This window comes from Trichechus manatus, unplaced genomic scaffold (assembly GCF_000243295.1).
Source record: "Trichechus manatus latirostris isolate Lorelei unplaced genomic scaffold, TriManLat1.0 scaffold00029, whole genome shotgun sequence".
NCBI classification, from domain to species: domain Eukaryota; kingdom Metazoa; phylum Chordata; class Mammalia; order Sirenia; family Trichechidae; genus Trichechus; species Trichechus manatus.
The window spans coordinates 1,526,546-1,538,291 of NW_004443965.1; the positions used below are offsets into that span (position 1 = coordinate 1,526,546).

Genomic DNA, 11,746 nt, shown 5'->3' on the forward strand with positions numbered 1-11,746 from the left:
CAACGGAAATATTTAAAATTGAAAAATACAATAATTAAAATAAAAACTCAGTTGTAGCTCAAAAAATGGCAAGGTAAAGACAGAATCAGTGAATTGGAAGATAGTGCCAACTAAACTATCTCAAATATAGCACAAAGATACATTAACCTGTTGTCAAAAGAGTTGATTCTGACTCACAGTGACCTATAAGACAGAGTAGAAGTGCCCCATAGGGTTTCCAAGGCTATAATCTTTATGGAAGAAGACTGTCACATCTTTCTCCCGCGAAGTGGCTGGTGGGTTCAAACCACTGAACTTTTGGCCACCAGGCTCCTTCCAAAGATACATATACAAATATATAAAAAGAGGTCGATGAATATTGAGGATAGTAGAATAGGAAAGAAGCAATATTCAAAGAAATAATGGCCAAGAATTTCCAGAAGTGTTGAGAATTTTTTTCCTTCAGGAAGTTCAATACTATATATCCCAAAAAGGCTGAATAAAAAACATACACAACTAGGTATTTATAGTGAAATGAGGAACTCCCAAAATAGATTTAAAAGCATTCAGAGAGAAAAGGCATTACCTGCAAAAGAAGAACAATTTGCAACTTCACAATAACAATGTCAGCCAGAAGACAATGGCATAATATTTTCAATGAGCTAAGGGAAAATAAATTTCAACTTAGAAGTGTATGCCCACTGAAACTATCTTTAAAGAATGGGGACAAAATTAAGCCACTAGCAGGCAAACAAGATAAAATATACCACCAATAGTTCCTTACTAACAAGAATTCTAAATGTACTTTTGGAAGAAGAAAAGTTATTAAGTATAAGGTCTAAGATACAAGGACACATGGTAAGCAAACATACTGTCAGATACATAAATAATTCAAAGAAATATTGTTTAAAGAATAAAAATGTCTAATCTGTGGATAACAATTGCATATACGATGACAGATGTCAGAATTAAAGTATTATAAAATCTTCTACCATAATGTTGTAAAGAGTAAAGATACTAATAAACTTTAAACTCTTAGACTTTGTCACCAAGCTGGGGAAGACAAGGGTGTTTATTCATTCAAAGAAAATTTATTGAATACTTAGTTTGTGTCAGGTAATGTACTAATACTGGGGATACAGCAATGAACAAAAAACACAAAAATCTTGGCTCTCATGAAGCTTACATTCTGGTTGGGAGTGACAGACAATAAGCTGTTATTGGGTGTCCTTAAGTCGATTTCAACTCATAGCGACCCCATGTGATAGAGTAGAACTGCCCTATTAAGTTTTCTAGGCTGTAATCTTTACGAGAGCAGATCGCCAGTTTTCTTCTGCGGAGCAGCTGGGTGGGTTCGAACCACCAACTTTTTGGTTAGCATCTGAGCGTTCAACTATTGTGCCACCAGGGCTCCAGTAGACAATATATAGGATATATATACATATATACATACATATACATACATACATACATATATATATATATGGATCCCTGGTGGCGCAGTGGCTTGGCTGCTAACCAGCAGTTCCAATTCACCAGCTACTCCTTGGAAACCCGGTAGTTCTACTCTGTCCTATAGAGTTACTATGAGCTGGAATCAGAGAATGGAATGGGAGTTCTTGAGGGGAGAGAATTTTAAATAGTGTGCTTAGGAAAGGTCTCCCTTAAAAGATGACATTTGAGCAAAGACTAGAAAGAAGTGAGGGAGCAAGCCTTGGATATCCTGAGGTGAGGGAACAGATAAATGCAGTGATACCAAGGAAGGATACCTGGTGTTGAACAGCAAAGACACCAATAAGGATGGAACAGAGTGAGGGATAAACTAGTAGAAGAATATCATCAGATCAATAACAGAGGCCATATCTTGAGGACTCTATTAATTAGTTTCTGCTGTGTCTAACAGTTGCTATTGATCTGAAGTTTCTATCTATAACCGATCAGTTAACCAGTTGCTGTCAATTCAGACTCATGGCAAATCCACGTGTCAGAGTAGAGCTGCTCCATAGGGTTTTCAATGGCCGATTTTTCGGAAATAAGAGGGTCACCAGGCCTTTCTTCTGTGGTGCCTCTGGGTGGACTTGAACCTCCAACCTTTCAGTTAGCAGCCAAGCATGCTATTTGCACCACCCAGGAACTCCCTGCTTCTGACAGGACAGGTGAAATAAATCAGGGTGTTTTAGGACTAAAGCATTTACATTGAGGACTAAAGCACTGCTGTCCTTCTCCAGCTGCATGACTTGTGCAATTCCAAATGGCGCTCGTTTCCTTAAGCTCCGGGGTGCTGAGCAGTGTTCTGTCATCATGTTTTCCTCTCGCGCTGACAATAAAAGAACAGCTCCTATTAAGACTAGAACTGTTGAGTTGTGCAGACATTAAAAGAGAAAAGTGTTCCTTTTCTTATTTGGTAAATATTTTGCTTTCAGAGCATCAGTAACTAATCACAGCTGTCTCCTTTAGTTACAAATGTATCCAATCAGGTAAAATTTCAAATGAGACACACAATCCACCAGAGTCATTCCATTATACAGCACAATGGTGGCGTTAAGCCTTATGAAATATATGTATTAAGTATGCATGTATTCATCAAATCAAACAAAGCAGCTAATGGGTCTCTGATTAGTGTTCTATTATGGTGATACTTCCATCTCACCCTGACTCAAACATGTGAATAAAACGCTGTTAAGTTTGATATACAATCTGTTATGCGCCATCATTCTGGTTCAATAGTCCAAACTGAATCTTGGTGTTGTGGTTTGAATTGTGGCCCTCCACTTCCCTGCCACCTAAAATATGTGATGAAATCCTAACCCCTGGTGGCACAGTGATTGAGAGCTTGCTGCTAACCAAAAGGTTTGCAGTTGGAATCCACCAGCTGATCCTTGGAAACCCTATAGGGCAGTTCTACTCTGTCCTGTAGGGTCCCTATGAGTCACAATTGACTCAATGGCAATGGGTTTGGTTTTTTGGTATACCTGTGGATATAATCCCACTTGAGAACAGGGTTTTTGTTACGTTAATGAGGCCATATCAGTGAGGGTGTGTCCTAAACCTAATCACTTCTGAATTATAAAAAGAGCAGATTAGACACAGAAGCAAGGGCATACTGGGGAAGATAGATGCAATCTGAAGATCATCAAGGAATCAAAGAATGCTGGGGCTAGAAAAAGCTGAAACAAGGATCTTCCCCCAGAGCCAACAGAGAAAGAGGCATCCCCAAGAGCTAGTGCCCTGAATTCAGACTTCTAGACTCCTAAACTGTGAGAAAATAAATTTCTGTTCATTAAAGATAACCATCTGTGGTATTTCTGTTACAGCAGCACTATGAAATTAAGACATCTGATTCCAATTTCTCTCTTGAAAATCAAGGACAAAGAAAGGGCTGCTGTTAAATTGGGATGCTTTCAACTTTACCCTGAAAATTCTGTAATTTCTTTAGGTCAAAACCAAAACAAAAATTAACCAAATCCTTGTTTATACTCGCCAGATTCATGAAAAGACCTTGTTTTGAAAAGGATTGTTACGTGGATGTTAACAGACAATGGTTCGCTCAATTTAGAATCAGGTATTCAGAAAAAATAAGCAAATGACTTTTTATTCAGTATTTTAAAAATACAGCAATCTTGTGGCAGTTATAAATAAATTTCTATTGTACGAAAAAAACAGTAAAATTTATATTTTGAAACAGTATAACAAAAGTTCATCTCCAAATGCAAATACACATTAATGCATAATCCTTTGTTTTAAGAAAAGGTGATTGTTAAAATCAGGTATACAACCTCTTAGTTATACCTGAGTTCTGCCTGTTAAACATGTTCTAGAGAATTCCATTTAAGTATCTTATGCTTTTTCCAATGGTGTTCTCCAGAGGTAGAAGTACTCCTTGTTGGACAGAACTCAGGAAATGGTGTTTGACCATGTCCAGATCATATAGGCCTCCTAGGAAGCCCCACTCCATCTTGTCAAGTAGATATTATCAAAAATTAACAACTTTAGGTATCTTTGTTTTGGGTTTCTGTGGTTTGGGAGCATCCAAAATTTCTTCGTAGTCTGCACTCATTCCCTTTGCCCAGCGACCAACTGTGACAATTTTATCTGTAAAGGAATAGAAAAGTTAGAATGTAAGAAAAGCAATGTAATCAAAGACATCCACTCAGAATGGTATTGGCTGAGCAAAAGAACTAGTTTTGACATGAATAATCACAAGGAGGGAAGACTCCATCACTAAAGGAAAGTGAGTAATTCTGTAATTGATTATAACACTTGATTTCAGAGTACCACAGGCAATTTCTCATTCCAATTAGGGAAATGCAACAACTGCTCTGCAATGCACAAATTGATGAGAAAGCTCTTTCATTCTTTTCCAGAGTTCATCATTATAGTCAATGAATTCCAACAGTCTGTAAACAGCAAGACTTATGAAGCATCAGTTTTAAATGCGCAAGATTCCACCTGTAAAATTATACAACATCTGCTTGTCAGTCTTTTCACTGGGGAAGTGGTAATCCTCCCAGGAGAGAGAATTCAAATCCACTTCATCATTTCAATCTCACTGCCTACAATGTAGTAAAAACTATCTTCTTCTAGGCAAGACTGTAAACAAGGATTCTTGCTTTTCAGATCAATTTTAGGGGTAGAAAGTTAAGAATGTGCAGCGTATTCTGTGTAGTGCTATATGAAATAAAAAGAAATGTGATTTTTTTCCCCTAAGAAGCACTACTGGGCTATCCTACTGTCTCACTTTCTTTCACGTAGATTATCGTTACTCTAATCCAGGCAAACTAATGTAATAATGGTCTCTACTTCCCCCAAAGTCCTTCTTAGGTATACAGAACATTTACCAAGTTTTTGACCACCACAGCTGTACTTCATTAGGAAGAAAATAACTGACCAGATGCTGTGTGGATAACACATTTTTAATATTTCAGCAGTTTTCACAATCAACGTTGAATCCTTTAGGCACACACTAAGCAAAACATATATGAAGATAATCATAAGAAGACTAAAAGTTATTTTCATATTTTTTATTTTCTCTTTAAGACTCTTCTGTAAGAAACAGAATTGGCTCTATTATAATTAATTAGAAATTAATCAATAAATTCATTAGTTAACAAATGTAAGCATTTATAAATAAAATGCTTTATAAAATCAGGCTCCCCTAAGGCTTAGTAGTCATGTTTTTTCCACACACCCCCAACTGAGAACAGCAGCTAATGCTCAGTTACTCAGTACTGTGTCTACTGCTGACAGTGAAGTGATTAAGGCATCACTGCAGTAGGAAAACAGGCTGCCTTAAAATCAATGGTCCTCAATGGAAGTAATTAATAATAAAAAACACAAAGAAATACTAATCTTGCCCCTTCTAAAAAGAGGCCAGGGATCTCACCTGAATTCTTACTTTCTGGGCAATCTTTCTTATAATGTTCCACGGAGCCACAAAGTCTGCAGCCACCACCTATTAAAAGAACAAGATTATTAAATACCATCTCATACTCACATAGGTCTTTTAACGTTTCAGAGCTCTTTCACATCATATTTACTCCTCACGTCATCGTCCATAGCAAAGGTCGCTCTCTCACTTACATTCTGTTTTTCTACATAGGTAAGTGCCATCATTCCTACCAAGTTCATTCCCCATTCCTCTTAACTTTACAAAGCACAAAACTGTACCTACCCGCTGTTTCTTGCACCTGGCCTTCTGGAGGGGAGTAGGGAAGAGAAGAGAGATAGGATGGGAGGCACTAAGATCCAGAAACCTGGATCTTAACCACTGTTGACAGTCAAGGGTCTGTGAACCCTCAGACCTGTAAGCAAAAGTTGTGTGCAGATACATCTTCCTGAGGAGGAAGGATGTCCAGAGTTTTTATCAGATTCTCAAATGAATTGGTCAATGACCCCCCAAAACAGTTGGGAGCCACTGCTCTGCTCTACAGGACAGATGGGGATGATCAGTTAGGAAAGAAAGAAAATTAACTTTTATTCCAGATGCCTTCTATCTGTCAGACACCCTAATCTTTATAAAAATGCCTATTTGCCTGATTTAAGCAACAGTCCAGGACTGTGATTTTAAAATGACTCTTCCACTTAACAGTCAAGCAGGATCATGATCATGCTCATAGTGTTAAGTCGCTTAGAAAAATGACCCTACAGAATATAAGCCTGGCTGAATTCTCACTTCTGTGTGCTCTATTCCTCCTGCCGCACTCTTTTAAATATCTATCTAGTCATTCTGGCTGACAATCCAAAGTTGTCTTTGCTCATTAGTCATATTAACTGGCCTATTTCATAAGTTCACATCTGAAAGGCGCCTACAAGCATTTACCAGGCCCAGGGCCTCTTTACTGTTTTATAATCCAAAGAAGAGGTACTTAAATAATATAGTTTAATCCTCACAATAATTCTTCCAGGAAAATAACATAATTCATCAATTTAAGATACCACTGATTATAAATGTATCATTAATTTATATACCACTCAGAAAGAAAAAAATTCTGCCAATTATGGGATATGGGACACCAGCCAATGGTAAGATGCATCCTGATTTCAAAGATACTAAAATGTGAAAAAAATATACATTTCTGAATCAATGAAATACTGTTTTATCATCACCATCCTATAAGTGAGGAAACTAAGGATGACAGAAGTGAAGTAACCTGGCCAAAGTCCCACAACTAGTGAGTGGTGGTGCTGGGGTTATAACCTGTCTGACTGACTCAAAAAGTTATGTTTTTCCATTAGGCTTCGCCAGGGGAACCCAGGACATGAGTTGAGAGGGGTCTGGAACCTCATGGCACCAGCCACAGGCACACTGGCCTGTGTGTGGATTCATATTAACAGATGACAATCTCCTCCTCAAAGCTTTAAACATCACAGACTTTATTTCAGGATCTTAAGATGTGAGCTGAGCTAAAGATAAGGAAGCTACATGATCGCATCCCAGACAATTAACTAAAAAAAAACTCAGAAACAAAACTATGACAAATATTTAAAGAGTAGTGTGTATCAGCCCTTCTACTCAAAATGGTATGTATGCTAAGATGAGATTCAATACACAACACTATTTTTAAAATCTTATATTAGGTTGAGATATAATCCCTGTTTCTGTTATGTTTAAAAGCAGAAATTTATAAAATACTCTCACAAACGATGCTGAAGCAAACACAAAGAGTTTGAAATATACAACTTACTTTTTTCTGGTTTGATATCAAATCACATTGCCCAGAGAGCCCAGTACATATAACTAACATTTGATAAAAATAATGAAATTCTAAAGGTTTTGCTATTTATGCTAGAATTCTGATTAAGAGAGTAAATTAAATCACAACTCTGCATGAGAACTCAGCATTTTTTTTATATCTGAGTGTAACAGTACTCACCATCAGCATAGAGTCCTTTGGGATTATCAGGACAGGACCTGGACAGGTGCCCCATTTCCCCACAAACAAAGCATTTTGCAAAAGGAAATTCACCTGTAGGGATCAACAGTTTGTTACGTTTACTATACGTATGACAAGTCATGTTATTCACATTATTTTAAAATGTGTTTGTTTTACATAACTTAAAATGTAATCTCATGATTTCAAAATATTAAGTGGCATGCTCATAACAAACTCTCTCAAGGGGAGAAAAAAAAAAACAGTTGGCTACTTCTTGGTCACTTTCCCCACCAACTGAACAAAACACTGACAGAAAAACATACCAAGAGCTGGGTCTACTTTAGCCTTGCACTTGGTTATTTCGTGCTCTGTGGATCCACACCGATAACATATTCCAGTGCCCGCATCTTGATTCTCAAGGGCGGCTGGGCAATCTGCAACCCCATGTCCAGGTTTTCTACAATGGAAACATACCTGGGAAAACAAAACGTAAGTTTCCACACTGTAATACTACATTGGCTCCAACAATTCTTGTTCTCAAAAGTATCTTTAAAATTTTCCCATCTTTAAATTACCTCTTTTTAAAAAATTTTCAATATTTTAGCTATAGAAAAAAGTGTTTCACATATTCCTGAACAATAAGAAATGGCATTTCCACCAGTGCTTTTGAAAACCCTCAGTCCATAAACCCATCAATCTCAGAAACAACGTTATAAATGGCTTCGTAGGAGGCAACTGCTTACATGAATTAAGCAAATATGGACTATTTCGTTAGCAGTGATGTAGAAGATAAACAATGGCTGTAAAATTTTCACTCAAAATAATATCTGCAGTTTTAAAGTTCACATAATTGAATGAATTTGGGTCAAATGATTCCATTTAAATTATGACTAAAATCATAAGATATTTTCACATCAAGTATATCCTTAATTTTTTTATAACCTTAATACATATTCTTCGATACTCACAAATTGAGGTTTTATTTTTAGAATATATATACATTACCTTTTAAAGGATTAATTTATTCTAAGATGAATTTTTGGCTCCAACATAAAACTGAACAATGGCGTGATTACTTGACAGACCACATAGCAATTTAGAATATATTTTCTTAATACAATGAATGAGAATGGCTGCCATAATCAAAGACGACAGACAATTTAAACTATTTTACTCAGTCTGGAAAAAAGTATATGTATTTCTTGCACAGCAAACAGTTAATCATTTAATTATCTTTCAAAGTATGCATACATTTAAAAAAAAAAAAACCAGATACATTAAAATTAAAATACCTAACAATTTGCAACTATGTCCTCACTTTCCTTTGTTTCTGTTTTGTAACATACTGGAAAAGAATGATTCCTTTTATTTTTCAATTCCTTTTAATGATTTTTTAAATTTAGAATGAGTTGATTCAAACAAAGAAAATGCATTTATCCAACAACTGCAGAAAAAGCTACCACTAAAAACTGGATCATCAGCATAAAAATTCTTGGCTTCTTGGTCAAGGTCCTCTCTATTAACTTGGCAATTCACTTTCTTGATCTTTACAACCTAACCATCACCAAATACGTATTTCTTGAATGATCCTAAAATTTAATGTATATGGTACTGTAGACAGCTGCCTGGTAAATTTCTATACCCTAATCAATTTATTTGCGTTCAAAAACTGATGCTAGTATGAAGTATTAAAAATATTGGCAAGAAAATGAGTTGAAAGTAGGTCACAGCAAGCCATATACTATTTATACAGCATTCCTTTTAAAAAAAACAAAAAAAAAAAACCTCCCCTTTAATTACAAATATCCACACTTCTTAAAAGGTCATAATATTAAACTTTTTCAACTAGTATGCAATTCATCATATTGCCTATGTCAATACAATTATCTAATTATCTTTAAGCTTTAAATTAACTTATTTGACTAAAATATAAAATAATTTTAAAATCTAAACATAATGCTATCCTGATCCAAATAGAAATAACTTTTTTTATTCAAATTTATCCATAAAGTTTCATCAGTATTATCTGCAAATAATTATCTTTAAACGTGACAATGACAGAACTAATCCTGCAAATAGTCAGAAGCCACATTTATAGAGGCTGTAGAGTTTTAAGCTTGCATTGGTGTAGTGCTCTACATTTAGTAATTCTAATAAAAAATAAAACTGTAATAACTGAGAAGTCTTGTTTCTTCTGTAGTACTCTGCTCGAAGACTGTGGAAGTGAACTTAGAGAAGGGGAAGAATCATAAGTATTTCATTTCCTGTGTCCAACCAAGTTTACAATCCAGGGCTCAACACTACAGAAATAAACCTGCTGCCCCCAGCATTCCTCCCAGTGTATCATCAGGGAGGGAGCAACGACTAAGGGAGATCTCAAGTTTTAACTCTATTATTCTGCCCTGTTACTAAAGTGATTCTTGTCAGATCTCCTTCCTGTGCCTGTTTTTCATGGATAAAGAAAATAGAAGACACACTTAGCCTGTTGGACTTAATCTTCTTTATTGTTTTGATATATTTTTAAATAGCTATTTGAACAATGATTATTGGAAGTCAAAGTTAAGAACGTTAAATTTTGAAGTCAGATCGACTCCAGGTTTCAATTTCACCACTGATCCTAGCTAAGTGCCTTTCACCCAGTTGCTTAACCTGTCTGCACTTCAGTGTTTTCCATCCATAACATGGGAATAATGCCACCATCTTTGCAGGGCTGCTGCAACGATTAATCAGTACATCAAATGCCTAGCATATAAAAAGAACCAAACCAAATTGATTGCTCTCAAGCCAGTTTGACTCACAGAAACCCCATGTGTTACAGTAGAACTGCGCTCCATAGGGTTTTCAATGGCTGATTTTCTGGCAGTAGATCACCAGACCTTTCTTCAGAGGCACCTCTGAGTAGCCTAGATTCACCAGTTAGCAGCCGAGCACACTGTTTGCACCACTCAGGGACATATAAACTCAATGCAGTTGAGTCAATTCTGACTCATGGTGACCCCACAAGTTACAGAGTAGAACTGCTCCATAGGGTTTCTTGGCTATGATCTTTACAAAAGCAGTTTGTCAGGCCTTTCTTCCACAATGCCAGTGGGTGGGTTCAAGCCACCAGCGTTTCAGTTAGTGGTCAAGCGCAAACCATCTGTGCCGCCCAAGGACCTCAGGGACATACAAAAAACCAAAAACCAAACTTCTTGCCGTTGAGTCAATTCCAACTCATAGTGACCTTGTATAGGAGGTGCTAAAAAAGTGGTAGCTGCTAGTATTATAAAGATGCTTTATAACTCTGGTACGTAACAGCAATCAGACCCTCCCAAGATGTGTGTATGAATGATAGAGTTTCTAGACATAAAAGTAAGTAACATGGTAGAAGTAACGATCTTACCATTGCATTTTTCTTTGCTGCTTGTCTTTTTAATCTTCTTCCTTCCCGTCGGCTGTCTTTCTTTAAAGCTATTGCAATTTCTTCCCTTATTTCCTGGCTGGCTGTTGCTATCATCTCCCCATTGTGAGCCGTCTGTGAGTTCTGTCTTAGGTATTCCATGAATCCATTCACATCTTCATTTAAGTACTCTTTCTTCTTTTTGTTCTTTTTGTGTTTTGTTTGGAGTGTGTCATTTCTAAGGGACAGTCTCTTGGCTTCAAGTTGTTTACCCTTTGGTAGGCTTTGACTTGTTCCCTCAACAGATCCCTTCTTCATGTCCTCCCATGATGTTGCAGCCAAGGGTCTCTTGTTATGTGAAGTACTAACTCGCGCCCACCTGGTCATGGCTTCATCAGATGTACCTTACCAATCTTTAAGACAAGCATGGGCGGTTAGTCATCATTTAAAAAAAAACAAAACAAAACCTAGAGACACATGCCATATCACATATGCCCATACGTTGAAATTTATAATTACTAAAACACTTTTTACTACATGTACATATTTTTAAAAAAAAAAAAAAACTCCCTGGGGGACTGAATTACTGGGCTGTGGGCTGGGGACTCAGAGGGCATCTAGCTCAACTGGCATAACATAGTTTATAAAGAAAATGTTCTACACCCTACTTTGGTGAGTAGTGTCTAGGGTCTTAAAAGCTTGTGAGTAGCCATCTAAGATATGTCTGGAGTCCGTCTGGAGCAAGGAAGAATGAAGAAAACCAAAGACACAAAGGAAAGATTAGTTCAAAGGACTAATGGACCACAGCTTCCACCAGACTGGGTCCAGCATAACTAGATGGTGCCCAGCTACCACCACCAAATGCTCTGACAGGGATCACAATAGAGGGTCCTGGACACAGCTGGAGAAAAATGTAGAACAAAATTCAAACTCACCAAAAAAAAAAAAAAATCAGACTTACTGGTCTGACAGACTGGAGAAGCCCCGAGAGTACGGCCCCCAGACACCCAAACAG

The 11,746-nt window shown here is 36.9% G+C and overlaps 1 protein-coding gene across 2 annotated transcripts; it reads right to left on the reverse strand.

The window, feature by feature from the left end:
- Positions 1 to 2,189: 2,189 nt before the first annotated feature.
- On the reverse strand, positions 2,190 to 11,154 carry ZCCHC9 (zinc finger CCHC-type containing 9). 2 transcript variants are annotated; one of them, XR_002823738.1, is made up of 6 exons: positions 10,735 to 11,154; positions 7,676 to 7,826; positions 7,353 to 7,445; positions 5,363 to 5,431; positions 3,769 to 4,071; positions 2,190 to 2,296 (listed from the first exon to the last, which is right to left on the reverse strand). XR_002823738.1 is itself a non-coding variant. In XM_004374455.2 (5 exons), the coding sequence occupies exons 1-5, from the start codon at positions 11,116 to 11,118 to the stop codon at positions 3,953 to 3,955; spliced, it is 816 nt and encodes a 271-aa protein (XP_004374512.1). In that variant the 5' UTR covers positions 11,119 to 11,154; the 3' UTR covers positions 3,025 to 3,952. The 2 variants fall into 2 exon arrangements, 1 of the variants encoding a protein (XP_004374512.1); XM_004374455.2 differs by lacking the exon at positions 2,190 to 2,296 and having other exon boundaries at positions 3,025 to 4,071.
- Positions 11,155 to 11,746: the final 592 nt, after the last annotated feature.